This window comes from Tachysurus vachellii, chromosome 20 (genome assembly GCF_030014155.1).
Source record: "Tachysurus vachellii isolate PV-2020 chromosome 20, HZAU_Pvac_v1, whole genome shotgun sequence".
Taxonomy (NCBI): Eukaryota; Metazoa; Chordata; class Actinopteri; order Siluriformes; family Bagridae; genus Tachysurus; species Tachysurus vachellii.
Genome location: NC_083479.1, coordinates 2919402 through 2939561, shown reverse-complemented (window position 1 = coordinate 2939561; position 20160 = coordinate 2919402). Strand labels below are relative to the sequence as shown.

At 43.2% G+C, this 20160-nt stretch overlaps 1 protein-coding gene across 5 annotated transcripts in view; it reads right to left on the bottom strand.

The window, feature by feature from the left end:
- The window catches only part of msi2a (musashi RNA-binding protein 2a), a 212643-nt gene that overhangs the window by 90425 nt on the left and 102058 nt on the right, over positions 1–20160 (bottom strand). For all 5 annotated transcript variants that reach the window (XM_060895608.1, XM_060895607.1, XM_060895610.1 and 2 more), the window contains exon 7: positions 5304–5352. In XM_060895608.1, the coding sequence (XP_060751591.1) occupies positions 5304–5352 (49 nt within the window). The remainder of the gene's footprint in view (positions 1–5303; positions 5353–20160) is intronic.

Below are 20160 nucleotides of genomic sequence, written 5' to 3'. Positions count from 1 at the left end.
CTTGATTGAAGAGTCTTTTGGCTTTGTCCTTGACAATCAACTTAAGAGCAGGATCGAGGCGTTAGCGCTGCCTTAGCACGACAGGATCGGAGCCTTTAATGCCTCATCTCATTCCTGATATTAGAATAGCAGAGACAAAGCCAGGCGTAGACAAATTCTTTTAACACTTATCAGACATAGACAGGCACACATGAAATAATAAAAGAACACACCCATACACACACCGACACACACACATACACAGACACACACACAGACAGACACAGACGCTTGGAGCAGTAGCTGAGCTTCTTGCTGCAGGCTGGGAACTGAAACGGCTCCCTGTGCTGCCGATCCAGGTAAGCAGATTAGAGAAGTGCACAATGCAGCCTTCTGTTTCTCTTCCAGGAACAAACCAATGCTTTATGCTACACACACACACACACACACACACACACACACACACACACACACAAAACAACACCTTGTCCACAGCCAAGAATTCCTCACTCAGCCCAACACCTGTGTCTCTCCATCTTTTTTCCCCTCCTGTTTGTCTGTCTGTCTGTCTGTCTCTTTCTCTCAGGCCTGAGCCACTCTCTCCGTAGCGAATCGGCTTTCATCCCCACGCCTCGCCGTGACCAATTGCAGCTTAAGTTACTTACACTTGCATCATTTCAAAAAAACCTGCCGAATTTTAACCTGTGATCAGACGCACTCTTTGTTAACTCTGTGGATTGGATGCCATCTGGATGCTAACTCTTCCCCGGTTCTATCGAGGAAGCAGGCAAGCGTTAACGTTTCACGCCGTTTCATCATCCCTCGCTACCGGTTCATTAAAGGAAACAAGGAGCTGAGAGGTGGGAGGGGGAGGGGGAAGGGGCAGAATCGGTGTGTGCCGGGGACATCAAGGTGATCCTCGATTGGTTTTACGGAGTTGTGAGAGAGGGGAAAACATAACATGTATTAGAAAAAAAGTCAAGGTGAAAACAAGAAGCACAAACCGTCCGCACTTGTAGACCAGAGCGTGGGAAAGGTTTGATAAAAAGGCGAAGTGTTTGTGTGGCGTTGGTAAAGTTTGTCTCAACGATCAGCGCATCCTGGTCACACAGACACGTGTCAGGTTCTGACAGAAAAATAAAGGGTTAAACTGCACAGTCAGACACACACACAGGTTGAACAGAACCGTTTGAGGCCAAAAAATTGCTTCAATTTGGTGAATAATTCTATTTAATAATATGCTGCACGCCTTTGAACAGAAATGCAATCTGTGCATTAAAATAATAGGCGACTTTCTGACAGATAATTGGTTGAAGTTAAAGCTAATTTCAGCCTTGGGGGAACGATGCGAGCACGGCAGTGTGTAAAAAACACACACACACACACACACACACACACACACACTCACTTCAGAATCCTGAAATCTGATTGGCTATTCACACCTCCATGCACCAGATCTCTGAACACCGTGGCAATAAGCAGAGATGGGGGACTCGAGTCATATGACTTGACTCGAGTCAGACTTAAGTCGCAAATTTGAGACTTGCTTGACAAATATTAAAAAAAGACTCGACTTGACTTTGACTTGACATTCATGACTTGAGACTTGACTCAGACTCGAGTTAAATGACTCAGAGATGGGGGACTCGACTTGACTTTAGACTTACTTGTGACTTGCACGTGTGTGACTTACTCCCACCTCTGGCAATAAGAATCTCTTGGTGACTTATTTAAACTCTCTAGCGACTGCTGGACCTCTGGCTTTGTGAGACAACATGCGCAAGAAGGTGAAAGAGATTCTCAATAGTTAACGACTTCAGTCTGTTCACACTACACGTGTTAACTAACCTCACATTGCTCAGAGGACCTCAGTTTCCTCGCCCCGCACGTCATCCACCTCACTTTATTAACATTACGTGCGATAGCCCCCCGTTTAACAGCCGCAGAACACGGAACCGTCTCGGCCTCCTGATTACGTCTGCGAGTCTCTTCGGACTGCTTTCCTCGACATCGATGTCAAGGAAAAACAGAGTCTAGAATTCTGGATGAAAGAGAGGCAACAGGAAACAGACAATATTCCTCCACAGCCAGAACAAATGAACTCCGTCAAACACACACACACACCCCTCCATTGTGATCATCGGTGAGAGCAGAGCCATTGCATTAACCCACAATGCAGCAGGGCAGCAGGACTGATGGCTTTGGAAAGCTCAATTTCCAACACAATCGTCCTCATTTTAGTGCAGTAAATGCCAGTGAGATGGTGTGTGCTCCATGCTCTATTGTGCAAGGATCTTGCTCTCTTCAGACAGAGGCCTCAAATGAGAACGAGAGAGAGAGAGAGAGAGAGAGAGAGAGAGAGAGAGAGAGATATTCTGGTTGGCATACACTACTTCAAGCCACTGAAGTGCTTCTCTAATTCTCTCCTTTTTCCACAGACATGGTGCCAAGCCTGGTTCAGGCAACCATTGGACCTACAAGTTTGATCCATTACCTCAGATGTGGGAGTTTTTTTTAACACACAACCATGATGCATCACACAAGGCACAAATGAGGAAAAACCCAAAACAGAGCATCCATTGTGCTTTAAGGACATTTATATATTTCAGCAGGCATAATTTAATTCCACTTTGTCCTTTAACAAAATCACTACAAAGTTCTTCCGACTGATCGCCTTTATCCTGCACACACTAAACACTGCTCTCCTGATAGCCGTGGTCTTTTTTAGGGTGACAATATTAAAATATTTACACTATGCCTCCCCTCAGACTAAACTGTAACTCGCCATTCGGGTGTCATTCGGCTCGGACACACGTCCCTTACTTACTGGCGCTCTCACCCTCGCAGCTCCAGCGTAGTCACCAGACGTTTTGGCTGGTCGACTACATTCGGGTCGAGAAAGAAAATATCGAAATAATGCTTATATAAATAGTTTGAGTTCAAACGTCACGGTCCGTCCGTTCCAGACTTGCGTTTTAGTGCCGTGAGAGAAGCGATTTTGCGGCTCGATAGCTGATACGTTTGCGTGGAACGGTTGCGGATTAGGCCCGGTGTCGGTGGAGGAGCGCTGTGTCTTTTCTCTTCTCTCTGTCTCTCGTTAGCAGGAATGAAAGCCACAAATTCACTGAGTTAATAAGAGCTCTTTGAGATCTGTCCCTGTTTAAAACACTGCAGTCTGTATGAAGATCAGGTGACGTCAGAGCGGACAGGAGCGAGACAGTAACCTTTTCCTCAGGCTGCTTTAATTTAACCTCCATGCAAAAAGCAACCGGGGGCCGAGAGGAAGATCTGCTCGATAAGCCTCAATCAGATTCCTGGGTGAGATGACCTGCTCCAGTCTGAAGGGCATTTAACATTTGAGAGAGTGAGAGAGAGAGAGAGAGAAAGAGAGAGAGAGACTGCTAGAGACAGGACGTGAGAGCGTGATAGATAGAAAGATATAAAGAGAGAGTGTTCGATAGCAAAAGACAGAAAACGAGAGAAAGGGAGGTTGGTGAGAAAGAGGACGGTGTGTCGGCGGGTCCTGAAGCAGAAACGCACAACACGCTTCATTAAAGACCAAAATAAGAGGAAAGAACTGCTATTCTGTGTGTGTGTGCGTGTGTAGATGTGTGTGTGTAGATGTGTGTGTGTAGGAACATTTTAGTCATTCAGTGGAAAATTTCCAGATGACCCACAATGCATCTAAACTATTCTACTGAATGTATGTCAGTGCAGAGTCAAAGTGAAACAGGGCCTGAAACCCAACACACACACACACACACACACACACTGCACCTGCCTCATGCAAATCACTTGATCGCTGCTGCTTAACTTTTTTTTATTCATTAACTCTTTTCTTTATCTGTCACAAAGCTGACTCGTGTTCCTGCCAATTTTTAAACAAAAAAAGTGTGAGTGTGTGTGTGTGTGTGTATATGTATATATTGTGTGTGTGAGAGAGAGAGTGTGTATATGTATATATATTGTGTGTGTGAGAGAGTGTGTATATGTATATATTCTGTAAATGTATATATTGTGTGTGTGTGTGTGTGTGTGTGTGTGTGTGTGTGAGACTAAAGCACAAGTGAGTTTAACTACTAAAATATGTTACACTTGTATTTTGTTTATTTATTTATTTGAAACCAAGAGCCTTGTCATTTTTTAAATATATATATTTTTTAAATAACATTTTGAATCCAAGCCTTTATGTAAATAATGTATTTAAAATCGATAACGTCCTTCGTACGTCACTTTAGTCGGTCTAAGCCGTGTTCAAAAAAAAAATATATAAATAAAACGTACTCATTTTCTATTGTGCGATTTTTTTAAGTGCTTTCACTTTGATAAGGTGTTAAAGTTATAAGAAAGCCGTTTATACGCGACCAGACGTATGGAGACGCGACCAGACGTATGGACACGACCGCGATCTTACTGCCGTCTGTAAACATTTTGACCGGCTAGAAACGGTGCCGTCGATTATTTTATAAAAATGTGAAAGCAGGACGATGATGTAAACGACATCTAAATGTTTTCTCAGATGTGTCAGTAAATCCTACTGAAAAGGCTCGACAAGCCAATTTACACTAGCATGAAATGCTAATAACATCCTATTTCTGCCATATGGAGTAAAACAGAAGAGAGGGACAACTGCATGTAATCTCTTTTACACAGACGCACCCAGACACACCAGACTATTTAATCATGTCTTGGGTGAGCAATTATAAGAGAAGCACGATTCTGTGCAAATGATTCAGTCTTAGTATGAAATCTCTCTCATAGTCTTTCTCTCTCTCTCTCTCTCTCTCTCTCTCTCTCTCTCACACACACACACACACAGATAGTGAATGTAGCATTAGCTTTGGGTGCATTGTGTGCTTGTAGGACAGGAGCATTGTGTCTTTGCAAAGTCCTTTGGTTTAGGATGAAGCCTCTTCCTAATCTCAGATAAAGACGAGATAAAGCAGACAGAGATAATGACAACGCTTTCGCTAAAGCATTATCACAACCTTTATCTAACATACACACACAGAGACACCCACACCCACACAAGGCATATAAAAACCTCCACAAACCCACAGATCAAATCCCAGACATGTTGGGGGTCGCTACTCTGCTACCCTTCCTTTCTCCATCGATCGTTTTTCCATCACACGCTTCTTCTGATTCGGCAATCAGTCAACAAGCGTCAGTGACAAACAGACAGCTCTGATAAAGGCAAGGAGCCGAAGCGCAGCACTGACGCACTGATAGAGGACAACCCGCTAACACACACACACACACACACAACATAACAGCAGGACGCCGTTACACATCTGTTTAAACAGTAAAGATTTAGCTCTTACCTCTGTGTCTGTTAGTGGTCTTATCAAACATTAGCATAGCGTCTTCTACCTGCGAGAAAGAACACAGTAAAAAGTGTGAGGTCAGAGGTTAGCTTTAGCATCGGAAAGAGATTAAAGAATCACTGATTAAACAGCTTAATCCTGTAAAAATATCAGGCTACCAATATTAGTTTTATATAAAATACAGGGGAAATATGTTAATACACCAGCTAATGACTGAGGAAAAGGATTTAGCTAGCTAACAGAGAGCTATTACACCTTTATTTTTCTAAAGATTTAAAAAAAAACAACAACAAATAAACAAACTTCCACATGTCGAGGTTATATTAAGAAATGTTTAATTAATTAAGCAATCAAACAGCAGTTCCAGTTCCCTGTGCCCATGTAAACAGTCAGTCATCAGTTCCTGTTGCTTGTGTCTCTATAATCGATCAAAGAACACTTCCTGTCCAATCAGCACGTCTGAAATGAAGACTACAGCTTTATCGTCGGAAATCTCGCCTAGACGTCTAACGTCACTGATGAAGTTACGACAATTCATTCCAGCATTTGTGTTATTTATCGATCCTTGCCGTCAGCACACGAGGACTCGATACAAACCAAAACCTGCCTCGGGCCTAACATCCGTCAGTCGTCACCCTCCATCCCTGTCCATCATAAACCCTCAATGCACACAGAAAGAAAAAAAAAATAGGAGACAATATCACAGAGGGGAACCGGAGCCAAAAGGTCCTTAGTTTCTCGCCCCAGTTACCGTCGCTAGGTAACACTCTGAGCAGGCAGGGTGCGTGTGGCAGAGTGAGGGTGCGCGCCAGAGGCGGGCTGACGGCGTGAGGATGATGGGAATAGGAATGCACATGCACACACACACAAACAAGGGTAAACAGGAACAACCTGGCTGCATCGCCTCTGTTTGTTTGAATTAGAGAAGCAGTCTAACACAGAGAACACACACACAAGCCAAACACTACTGCCAGTCTTTGCGTGTGTGTGTGTGTGTGTGTGTAGGTTTCCATAATTATCAGACCATAATGATGTCTTATCAATAAGCAGCACCATTAGGATGTTGCAGTCTCACTGACCTGCCATTAGAGTTGTTGTACATACCCGACACTATTTGTACACACACCCGGCAGTTAGTTCTGCTTTCTACATTCTGTGTGCTTTCACATGTGCAGTGTTTAATCTGTTTTACTGCAGCTGGCTGGTGTGTTTTTAACCCCATCAGTACAACTACCAATACAACCGCCTCATTGTCTACATACCAGTGAACCGTAGCCTGATTCGATTTCAGCGAGAAAGCTACTCGACTCCGAATCGACACTGAATCGACTCGATTGTCAGATGCGAATCTTTGGTATTTCGGGATACAGTAAAGACATTATAAGGACTGGAGAGCTTCAGAAATGCCATGTTATTATTGGATCAAGGAAAAAAAAATAAAAAATAAAAGAAAATAAGCTGGATGCGAGACTACAAATAGAAGTAATATTACTTGACCGATATATTCCATCTCTGTATTACTGAATAACTGTGTTTTAACGAGTGTTTAACGAGAATGTTTTCAGTCGCACAAGACATTTAGACATTTTTCCTGCTTTTTTGGTTCGTTTAACGTCATGCACGGTTAAACCAAACATCCAGTGAATCAAAAGTATCAATTTCATTTTGATTCAGAATACGTAACTATTATAAAAGTTGATATGATTTGACCAGTTAAAACCCGTCCGACAGCCCGAAACACACCCAGCGCCGATTCTGATCGTGACCAAGCGACTCGAGTAGCTATTTCCACCGAGCACAACTCTTCTGAAGGACAGGTCATGATTCGGTGAGCACACTGAGATGGAGTCGGTTCAGCCATTGTATACATGGCGGGGAAATTCCTGGTGCGTGACCGTCACAATCTACTGATACACACATATAGACACACACGCGTCTCTTTTATAGAGATGCTTCAGTACTGCAGGCCTTTTCAATGCAGCCTCTCACAGCTCACACTGTGCTCTTCTACTATCTGATAGCAGGTTAAGGACCTCTTCACCAAACACACACGCACGCACACACACACACACACACACACAGTGAGGCCATGCTCACTCAAGGGAAGCAGAAATCTCTCACTCCTTTCTCCTATTCTGAAGCGACTGGTTCAATGGATAATGGCGGCCTTATCGTATGTAAAAGGAGAGCGATGGAGACTGTGCGCTGGAGTGGCTGGCCTTTTGTAACAATGAAGAAAAGGTTCTGCTAGCCACCTCTTGCATTGTGAATGTTAGCGAGGAAAAAGTCTTCTGCCTTTTGTAGCTCTGGGGAATAAAAAAAAAAAAAAAAAAAAAAGTGTTGTTTCCGTGTTGGTTTTCTATCTCGCACTTTTTAATCCATCCAACTACTTTTACTCATGATAAAATGTGACAAGAAGGAGACTTCTGCTAGCGGCGGATGTAGCGTTGCTGAAAGCAGATTGCTAGAAAACAATAACAAAGTTAGCATAGCCTGTCTAAAATCTAGCTTTGCTGCAGGTTTTCTTCCACATGAATCTTACTTAAGTAACATTACTCATGCTAACATCCAACGGTTACTCGGCTAATTTATCAACAATCGAAAGACATGAGATTGACCCCTAAATTCCAAAAACCATATGAGCAAAGCGTTACTTTAGAAGTGTTTAGCATTGGAATTTTGTGTCTCTGGCTTTTTAAACTCATGCTAATATCCCAAGGGAGAAGCAGCTATTGACAGGCTAATGTTAAGTTGCCCCTTTAAAGTACACGACTTCTAACAGCCTTTGAGAAGCTGCTTTTTTTTTTTTTATCTAGAGAACTAAGAGTCTGGCTTTCACTGAACTAGCATAAACTATGCTTCTGACAGGAAAGAACAATCTCCATGAACAATCTCTCAAACACTGTATAGCTACAACCCCTGGCAAAAAGTATGGAATCATCCCTCTCAGAAGATGTTCATTCAAATGTTTAATTGTGTAGAAAAGAAAAAAAAAAAACACAAGCACATATATGCCACAAAACAATTATCACTCAACAATCCAAACTTCTGGCTGTAAAAAAAAAAGAAGAAAGATAACTATAGTCCATTACAACTGTTTTTACAGATCACTCACTCACTCATCTTCTACCGCTTATCCGAACTACCTCGGGTCACGGGGAGCCTGTGCCTATCTCAGGCGTCATCGGGCATCAAGGCAGGATACACCCTGGACGGAGTGCCAACCCATCACAGGGCACACACACACACTCTCATTCACTCACGCAATCACACACTACGGACAATTTTCCAGAGATGCCAATCAACCTACCATGCATGTCTTTGGACCGGGGTAGGAAACCGGAGTACCCGGAGGAAACCCCCGAGGCACGGGGAGAACATGCAAACTCCACACACACAAGGCGGAGGCAGGAATCGAACCCCCAACCCTGGAGGTGTGAGGCGAACGTGCTAACCACTAAGTCACCGTGCCCCCCTTTTTACAGATCAAACAGAGGAAAAAAATATGGAATCACACAAATCTGAGGAAAATGATATGGACTCACCAGGCACATTGCATTTCTAAAACAAACACCTGTATCTGATTACAACCGCTAATTAGTCTGCAGTTAAAAAAGAGGGCTTGCACACATTAGTGATGTGTTGAACCAAGATGATCGACATGACTCATGGTTCCAACACGAGAGATGTCAGTTGAAACAAAGGAGAGGATTATCAAACTTCTCCAAGAAGGTAAATCTTCACGGAATGTTGCAAAAGATGTTGGTTGTTCCCAGTCAGCTGTGTCTAAACTCTGGACCAAGTACAAATCAAATGGTAAGGCTGTAAAAGGGAAGCGTACTGGTAGACCAAGAAAGACATCAAAGCGCCAAGACAGAAAACTTAAAGCAATATAGCTTGAAAACAGAAAATACACAACAAAACAAATGAGGAACAAATGGGCAGAAAGTGGAGTCAATGTCTGTGACCGGACTGTAAGAAATCGCCTAAAAGAAATGGGGTTTACATACTGTACAGAAAAGCCAAACGAAAACCGTCATTAACATCTAAACAGAAAAAAACAAGGTTTCAGTGGGCTAAAGAAAGACGATCTTGGACCGTGGATGACTGGATGAGAGTTGAATGATGGGTGATGATGCTGGAACTTTTGTTTGGTGCCGTTCCAATGAAATGTATAAAGACAACTGCCTGAAGAAAACATGCAAATTTCCACAATCATTAATGATATGAGGTTGTACTGTATGTCAGGTAAAGGTATGTGAGAGATGACAGTCATTACATCTTCTATAAATGCACAAGTTTATGTTGAGATTTTGGACACTTTTCTTATTCCATCAATTGAAAGGATGTTTGGTGATGGTACAGTAGCATCATTTTTTAGGATGATAATGCATCGTGTCATAGGGCAAAATCTGTGAAAGTCCGGACCTCAATCCAATTGAAAATCTGTGGTGGAAATGAAAGAAAATGGTCCACGACAAGGCTTCAACCTGCAAAGCTGATCTGGCAACTGCAATAAGACAAAGCTGGAGACAGATTGATGAAGTTTACTGTTTGTCATTAGTTAAATCCAGGCCTCAGAGAATTCAAGCTGTTATAAAAGCCAGAGGTGGTGCAACAAAGTACTAAGTAGTGTTTTTATTTGGTGATTCCATATCATTTTCCTCAGATTTGTGTGATTCCATATTTTTTTCCTCTGTTTGATCTTTTTTAAGTGTTTTATACAGCCAGAAGTTTGGATTGTTGAGTGATAATAGTTTTGTGGCATATATGTGCTTGTGTTTTTTTTTCTACACAATTAAACATCTGAATGAACATCATCTGAGAGGGATGATTCCATACTTTTTGCCAGGGGTTGTATAAGACCACGAGGCTACAAGAATGTTAGCAGACTTCTTGAGACATCTAAAACTAGTTTGAAGCTCTAGTTTAAAAAAAGTTTGTAAATTATGGTAACATCTGACAAGAAAGTGCAGTCTGTGTAGCAGAATAATGCATTGTTTAATTATATGATGCTCAACCCAAGCACCCCATAAAGCTAGCAGACATTAGCATAGCATAGCATGACTCCAACAGAAATGCACAGTTATCATGCTAACGACTCTCTTCGCAGAACTTTTTACCTCACACATTTTCCATAACTGGTATAAATCAGGCTAACGTCAAACAGAAAGGCCCGACCGCTTGGCTGACGCCTCGGTTATAGGCTTTAAATGACATGAGCGACCCCCAGCACCACAGAGCCGCCCGCATGAGCAAGAAGCTAAGAGCATACAGCAAGTGTCTGAAGCTAATTCTGCACTTTTAGCACTACCAGGAGAACTCCTTTATTAGCTAGCATGCACGCTCTGGAGCTGGCACATAGAGATACAAGGGGGAAAAAAAATTACAAAAAGGAAGCAACTGAGCAGCTGTTTAAATTCACACGAGGGCCTGGAGGCGGCTTATCGTGTTTCTGTCAGAAGATATGACAACGAACACTCCTTTCCTAGAAACCTTTGCACCTATGCTGCTGTGCCCAAAACAGGCATATGTATAAAATGCTTCTCTCTCTCTCTCACACACACACACACACACACTCACACACACACACATATATACAGACACTCTATACACGCATCGGTTTAAATCAACAGCCTTTTGAATTATTTATTGACAGACAAAGGCATTCATAAGCGGGCTGACTTGTGGTGTGATGCAGGGAAACGTAGCAGGCCTGCTGGAGATTTAAGAGCAGGGGAAATACAGTGTGACAGCAGTTTAGATCGACTGCAATTTCCCCATTATTTACATTCCCCACACGAGAACGAGAGAGAGAGAAAGAGAGAGAGAGCGAGAGAGAGAGAGTGAATGGGAGAAAGTCAGCATAAGTCAAACCAGAGATTTAGACACACATAATAACAGAAGTTTTACTTCTCACCAGGGGGCTTCTCATCTGTATTCATGTTTTATACTGAATTAAAATAAGCACATCCTATAGAGCCTGACGACTAAAAGTCGTGTCCTTTATGACGTCCTATTCCAGATTGTAACTATTTATATATAGCGCTTGCTATGGACATACAACCGTGACTGAGTGACCAGTCCATAGTTAATTTTACTAATAGGTCTGTTCCTTAAGGACACCCACAGAGCATGTCTCCTATCATTACTGCACACACTTAGGATAAAATGACAAAGTTAGAACCTCTACGTTGGGGTCAAACTTTCATACCCATCCTCAATAAATATTTTCGCTCCCTGGCCTTTTAAATAGGAACAACTGTGCATAGGTCAACGGATATAAAGCGTCAGTTAACGTTCACATCGGTGACTTGGTGAGAACAGACGCCAGCCACTATAGCCTGAGAACTGCAGAAACTGCTTATGTCCTGCATGTACAACATTGTAGAGTTTATTCAGCATGATGTGGAAAAACAAACAACAACAGGCGGACAGAACAGGTCACAGGGGAACGGCCAGACTGGTTAGAATTGACTGGAAGGCCACAGGCACACCCAATAACCACTCTCTATAACTATGGTGAGCAGTAAAGCATCTCAGAAAGCACAACAACCACATCGTCATCTGATGGACGTGGTAGCCTAGTGGTTAAGGTGTTGAGGTGTCAGAAGGTTGTAAGTTCGATTTCTACGTCCACCAAGCTGCCACTGCTGGGCCCCTGAGCAAGGACCCCTTAAACCTAAATTGCTCAGTTGTATAAAAATGAGATAAAATCGGGAGTCGCTCTGGATAAGGGCGTGTGCTAAATGCTGTAAATGTAAATGATGACATTATACATTATCATATCTTCACGCCAGTTTGTGGACGCAATTTATCGTTCGATCCTAGTTTAATTTTGTACAAAAAAAAGTACAAATCCTTTCCTCCTGCTCTCATGAGGTCAACCAGCCGACATACCTGCCGTCCAGTGAGGCAGTAAATCCTCAACGGCAACATGGAGCACATGGACACCACGTGTAATATCACACCATAACCTGTTCCCAGTGGCGGAACAACAAACTCCTCCTGACCCCTGGCTCTCGTTCGTGTGTGTGTGTGTGTGTGTGTGTGTGTGTGTGTGTGTGTGTTGCTGGAGAGGAAGCTAACCATGGAAAGAATTCACACTGATTTACCGTCCAGCCTTGACAAGCTGAGGATAGAGGTAGCATTTTTCCTTACTACCTCTTAGATCAACGAAGGCATCTCTTGGGTTTACAGCTAAAAAGATCAATAACAACCGTTTGAAGTGGAGGGAAGAAAAGGTTCAGGATTGTGTTTGAGAGGCGTACGTTTCATCCGGCACTACCACATCTGTTACGGATAAAGACAAAAAAAAAAAACACAAGACAACACGTGGATGAAAGTTTTTCTTGCTGCCGTTTAACTATCGTACGTCAGACAAGAACGCGAGAGCTGTTACGTGACCAAAGCTCCGAGATTCTTTCTGTACACGGAGTCCGTTCCTCCACTGTGATTTTGTAAAGACAGTTTGCTGGGTTATGTGTCTCCTGAAGAGTTGGCAGTTTAAAGGTAGAATACACACAGTCGCAGATCATTAGACCCGCCGCTGTACTGTACTGTGTGGGTAAGCAAAATGTGACAGCTCTGGTAATGCACAGAAAGACTGAGTGAGGGGGGGGGGAGAGGGAGGGAGAGAGGGAGGGAGAGACAGAGGGCGAGAGAGAGAGGGGGACAGAGACAGAGAGAGAGAGGGGGACAGAGAGAGAGAGAGAGCGAGAGAGAGAGAGAGAGAGTGAGAGAGAGAGAGAGAGAGAGAGAGAGAGAGAGAGACAGGGAGAGAGAGGGGGGTGAGACAGAGGGTGAGAGAGAGAGGGGGGGAGACAGAGAGAGAGGGAGAGAGAGAGGGGGGAGAGGGAGAGAGACAGAGAGGGAGAGGGAGACAGAGAGGGAGAGAGAGAGAGAGAGAGAGAGAGAGAGAGAGAGGGAGAGAGATTGGGGGAGAGGGGGAAGGGGGGGAGGGAGACAGAGAGAGAGGAAGAGAGAGAGAGACAGACAGACAGAGAGAGAGAGAGAGAGAGAGAGAGAGAGAGAGAGAGAGAGAGAGAGAGAGAGAGGGAGAGAGGGGGGGAGAGAGAGGGAGAGAGGGGGGGAGGGCGAGAGAGGGGAGAGAGAGGGAGAGAGGGGGGGAGGGAGAGAGAGAGGGAGAGAGATTGGGGGAGAGGGGGAAGGGGGGGAGGGAGACAGAGAGAGAGAGGCAGAGAGAGAGAGAGAGACAGGGGGAGAGAGAGGGAGAGGGGGGGGAGAGAGGGAGAGGGGGGGGGAGGGAGAGAGAGAGAGAGAGAGAGAGAGAGAGAGATTGGGGGAGGGGGGGGAGGGAGACAGAGAGAGAGGAAGAGAGAGAGAGAGAAAGACAGACAGACAGAGAGAGAGAGAGAGGAAGAGAGAGAGAGAGAGAGGAAGAGAGAGGAAGAGAGAGAGAGAGAGAGAATATAGGAGATAAAGATAAAATAAGTGCGTGTAAAAAAAAAATTTGTAAAAAATACCACTTTTTGTATCAAGTTCAAAATAAAAGATCACAAATATCTGTCTGTCATTTTTAAATCTATCAAACGGGTGAGCTCTGTTCCAAGAAAACATTTGAACAGTGCAACTCTCTCTCTCTCACACACACACACACACACACACACACACACACACACACACACACACACACACACGTCCACACATTGATGAGTCTGAATCAATACTTTTCGTTTGTTTTCACACTTTGCATAAATCAGACAACCAAAAAAAAAAAAAGCAAACAGCAACTGTTAGCTGATGGAATGTGTAGAGATATACTTATAAAACTCTTTCATCCTTTGGTCAGAAATATGGCAATGGATAAAATCGTAAACATTGTAAAATTTTAAAATAAATGAATAAATAAACGAATGAATAATCATCAAAAAAAAATTACAAAACATGGAAACTTTTCCAAGTATCTAATAATTACATTTCTGTATTGCGTCCAGCGTTTATTTTCTCCATTTGTTCATCAGTCCAAGTATCTAGAACACTTGGTATTTCTGCTGTTTGTGGCATGTTTAGATTTCACTCAGTTCCACTTTGACTGAACCAAAGTTCACCTGAACCCGGACCGAGACCACCTTGCTCAGGAGCTCTAAGACTGCAAAGATGAAAATATACCAGGCTTCCGCTCAAAAGAAGTAAACACCACACATAAAGCCAAAGATCTACTACAGAAGATAGTCAAAGCCCTGCTAAACTTTATCTGGATATAATAGAAGCCTTAACTGCTGGGTTTGGGCCACCAAATGAATCAATGTGTGATATTTAAAAAAAAAAAAACAACAACTTTGAATTAAAAAAAATAAATAAAAATAAAGATCTCAGGAAACACACGTCAGAGAAGAATTCAAGAAGGATGCAGAAGACCACCACACTGAGAAAAGCCCAGAAACCCCAGGAAGGAACCTCGTTTCTGCCATCTTTATTTGCGACCTAATTTATTTGTCACTACCACACGGAAAGATGTAGACTGACTGGTAAACAGAGCGCTTCCACAATCCTGTTCCATGACAGACTGCTGACTCAGCATTTTTCTATCCCTTGTGAATAAGATCCCAAGCTACTCAACCTTCTCTGCCTTTGGCAAGCTCTCGCTCCTCTCAGTTGAACGGAGCAGCCCACTCTTTCCCAGCAGAGCACCAAGGCCCTGGACGAGGAACCGATGATTTTAATCCCAGCGGTTAGAAGTGTTAGATTGCTTTTTTTTTTGTACACGTTACCTACAAAGATACAAAAAAAAAAAAAGCAATCAAATTCCAGAAACACTTCCAACTTGATCTTGATACGGACGAGTGCTGTGCCTTACTGCCATGATTTTGAGCAAGAGTGTTGCCAAAGCCAAGAAAAGAAAATATATCATTATACATCTCGGCAAGAAGTAAGCAAATAACATAGCGCTCGGTCAGCTTTCATGGTTTGGGCTCCCTAACAGCTTAGTGGCTCTGAAATCGGCCAAATTACAACCCACCTGAAACAAAACTACGGCGCTGACTGGAACTCAAACAACATTACAAAGTAAAATGAAATGTCGGCTGGCCAGAAAAATGTCAGCGCACTACGGAAGCATGGAGGTTGATGAAACAATAAGTAGTACTGTGATGAGCTGCAAACTTTGCTCTTCGGACGCGTTTTTGGACGCGTGTCGCGTCCAGAAGGACTCTTTTCCCATCTTAGTCGTGTACAGTTCCCATCAGTGTATAGAAACTCACACTGTATATGTAACTAACAGACATGAGTGAGAAAGAGAGGAAGGCCATTAGCCTTTCCACCTAGACAGCAGAGACAATTACGTTCTCCAAGGTGACGAGTGGATGTGACGTCGTCCAGCTTCAGACTCCTAATGATGTAACAAAAAAATAAAAAAGAGCTGCTTCATTGACAAACAAAAAAAAGCTATACATTTAAATCACTTCTCCGAATGTCGAGAAATTAGAGACCGATTATGGGAAAACAAGTTGTGTTGCACGTTGCTTTCTTGTCTGACATATGAAAAGGTACAAGTGGTCACATAACACATGGACACACACAAACAAACATTTAGCTAATACCGTAATGATATTTTGACAATATGGGAGATTGTCCTTTTGTCCTTACCTTTTGTCCAAATATGTTTCCCTTTCTCATGTAATACTTAAAGATTTAATTCTGACACTATCACGAACTCCCAAAAATGTTAATTTCCTATTCGAGTCTTCAAGATAGATGTGCCATTATTTGTCACATCCATAAAGCACCTTTGAGTCATAAGTGGAGAAAAAGAGAGAGCAAGAGAGAGAGAAAAAAAAAAGAAGAAATCCCTTTTCACTCAGCATTCCCATGCTTGAATAATGTGTGAGGAGGGAAAAAAAGACCTTCAGTAAAAAATGACAGATAAGAATCAAATGCAGGTCTGTGCACATAGCGAGTGAACCGAGAGCACATAAAAGATCCTCCGGTGAAGCAGGTTTGGTTTCATTCACGCTCAAAGAAACGCTCTGTATTTGGGGAGGCACTGGAGGCAGCACGGTTTAGCTTAGCCTCTATTCTCCCAACATGCAGTGGGAAAACATTGGCGGTTGGGAAATGATACTCCCAGAACTCCAAGAAGCTGGTCTCGTGTGATTATGTGGAAAGCAGCAAAAGCTTTAAGGTGCTTGTTTTACACAAAGCCTAACGCTATCAGATAGAACCGTTCAATGGGCTTTCTTTGCCAATCCTGAGTCTGAGCGAGTGGTCTGTAAGGCACGACGGGGGGAACGTGGTGTTACCTAACGATGAATAAACAGTCTTTTTTAGGAGCGGGGTGTTGTGTTGTGTTGTGTTGTTTTTTTTTCTTCCTATCTCTGATATGAGCATTCATCGTTTGTTATACAACTCGTCACTTCAAGCTGTGTAACTGCCTCAGTCTGCCCCGACTGAATGAGATATTAACATTGAGAGCCAGGGCTCACAGTGGGGCATTAAACAGAGAGGAATGTGTTTTGTTTGATTTTTCTGCCTCACACACACACGCTGAGAGCAGAGTGTAATCATAGCACACAAGTTGTGAAAGACCAGATTTTAAAACTACACACCTCTGTGCATTGGATGGAAGCATCTGCACTGTTCTGTACCGGTGTGTATCTTTATTAAAAAACGATTCGTGGTCCGCGACACGACGAAGACGTTTGTGCCACGTGAACGTACGCTACACTACAGTACATACATCTCGGTTCTGTTCTTCTGAGGGTCAAAATAAGCACAAAAAAAAACAAAACAACTCTCCCGCCATATTACTTTCAGAACACTAAATGAATCATAAGAATATTCTCCAAATGCGACAATCTTGAATAGCAGTGACTACAAGGACTGGAGCCTAGGATCCAAAACTGGAGAAAATGATTACATGCTCCAAAACAAAGTTACAGTCAAAGGATCACCAGAACCTTGAAATACACAGCTAAAAAGCAGCTTTGATTTGCATGCTTTTATTCAGACATATTCGACATCTAACGGCGTGCACAAATCTTTTGATATTTGTTTGCCGTCTGAGCCCTGCGACTGAGTCACAATTCAGAACTTCCCTTCAGGCGACAGAGGCTATCGACGAGCGCGATTCCTCAAATCCATCCGTCGTTAATATTCATGAGCTGCATGGTGCCGCAACCAACCGGAATATGGACGAGCTGATGCATATTGTATAAGAGACCTTTGTATGTCAGTTCCCTGACAATTGTGAACATGACACGAGGTGGTGGGGGTGAGGTTTTTGTGGTATATTCAGCAAGACGAAATTAGATAAGGGGACACGTGGAGGTCGGAGCAGGGCACGGGCCTGCAGCACAGAGCAAGGATGACGGACAGTAACGTTAGCATAGTCCGTGATTGGTCAACTACAGTTGACGGATATGATGGAAGTGTGGATATACGTAAGCCAAAGGAACCAACGTAATGTGTGTGTTTGTGTGTGAGACAGAGAGAGAGAGAGAGAGAGAGAGAGAGAGAGAGGAATACAAAGAAAGAAAGAAAGAAAGAAAGAAAGAGCACTGCAGGGGACTGCCTATTATAGCAGAGTTGTATTAATAGGCCTTTAATGTAGTAGCCATATCCATCTCTGCCACACACTCTACAGAGAGGCTCGGCTTATTGTCAGGAAGGAGAATGCCTCTGAGACATGCACTTTCTCTCCCTCACTTACCCACAATCCCTTCCTCCCACTCACTGTACCGCAAATGCAGAAATACGGTTTCAAGCATTAGATGTAATTGAAATCCATGCAGCTAAGACAGACCCATAAACACGGCTTCCTTAAAGTGATGCCCTTGTCGTTTTTTTTTGTCTAAGCAATCACCATTATTCTTTTTCCCTAGCAATCTATTACTGCAGGTTTTTCTCTGTCTCTATCACCATGGACAACACCAACATCCCTTTCACCGTCCCAGCCTCCCTCACAGAGCCGTTTATGTGTATGCTAATTACATTAATCAACAGAAAAAGTGCTTATTAAATCTGCTAATTGGTATGTAAATAAGTTCCTCCTGACACTGGCAGGCGCACAATAACTCTAATTTAAAATAAATATAAATATGTCAGTTTTCATTTAGGAGGAAAAAAAAAATAATAAAAAAGCACTCCGCCAGCATCGCTGCTGCTCTTCTTCTTATTTTTCTGCCTAGAGCATCCGGACCCATCCGTCTCCCACAGCAGAGATGCCAGTTAAACCCGATCTCCGCTCCCGCTGGCCGATCGATAGCTAACCAAAGAGGCAGGCGAAGGGAGAAAGTGAGTTTGAGAGCAGTGTCATTTTCTATGTAATGGAAAAAGTAATCGCATCTTTTCTCACCCTCTCCTTCTCTCACTTTTTCCCCCCCTTCGACGGTGATTTGAGGTGATAGCCAAGCATTCGGTTCAGATTCAATGCCGTTGACATTCTTAGGAAATCGCTCTGACCTAAAAGGCTGCCTTTTTTACTAACTCCATAAACCATGGCACAAATGATGCTACAAGGTTTTATAAGCACTCCAAAGAGAGGTATTACTAAAGTGGGTAATTTAGTAATACCTTATCTTATTTCAAGTGGGTTCTAATGACGGTTAAAACAATCAAACCGGCTCCCTTTTGGGGCCTCTCAAACTGAGCTATCTGTCGCCTGACAATGCAGCGCTATAACCCGTTAAAGGCTTACTTAAGCAAAGGAGCAACAAATTCAATTACGTCTGCCGAACCACCCCTCCCACTGCACTCGTCACCGGTGTTTCTCCTCAGATTAAGCCTTAATCTCTTTCAAAGGCCGTATCAATAATATGACATTTTCCATCACAATAGAAATGAATAAACGCCAGTCAAACCTTTCTTCATTATTCCCTCACACCCCCCACCATCCCCTCTCTGTAGTGCGAGTCGCTTTTGATAGCTCGTCCCTCTCTGTCAGCCCAAACGCAGGAGACTCCAATTTGAATACAGTAACACAGCCCCCTATTTATTAAAGCTTGGATTAACATGACAGGCAGTTTTGTCTGGGGAGTCTTTAATATGGCTCAGAGAAGCGATCCGCGAGACAGTAATGGCTTCGGGATAATATACTTGAGTGATGCCGCTCGCTTGGCGCTCCAAAGCAGAACAATGGAGGAGTACGTGGGCCGTGAACAGGAAGGTGGGATTGTGGTATCTGGAGAGCTGGGAATATGACTGCGTCTCTATCTGTCCGTCTGTCTGTCTGCTGTTCGTCTGGGTGTCGGAGTAAAACAAAAAGAAGTGAAGCAAACAAAGCAAACTGCATCCAAAGGGTGCATTTACATGCTCTGTTCTTCTTTCTTCTTCCTTTCTTCCTCTCTCAGCATTGACAAACTTGGCCTTGAGCTCTACAAAACTCCACAGTTGTCAGTGTTGTAGTTATGGTCGATGGCATCCTACTGTTTCACTCTATTTCTCCGATTCACAGCCGATGACTGCCGTACTAAAATGCCGCTAAACAAAATTGCCCATCTGCCCTCAAACTCGTATTACACAGAACACGACACAATATCTCTGCATATTAGGTTTGGCATTGGATCTTTTATAGCGCCATCCCCATCCAGAAAAGATTGTACCAATCTGCTACTGCCATGAACTCAGGGATTTCTACATAAGTGCAATAGTAAGAAAACGAAAATGGGCCTAATGTACACCTCTGAGGCTCCTCCCTATTCAGTATTTTATTTTTACTGCCGACGTGATGTGTAACGTGAAAGCCCTGTAGGCTCAGAGGTCTGATCTACGATCAAAAATACATCTGTTGCTATTATGTGAGGTTGGGAATTCTAAGGGTGTTCTTCCCAAACCCCTGGATTTTAATTAGACCCTCTTTCTCTACTCCCGGCCACGTGCCAGAAACCAACGTACT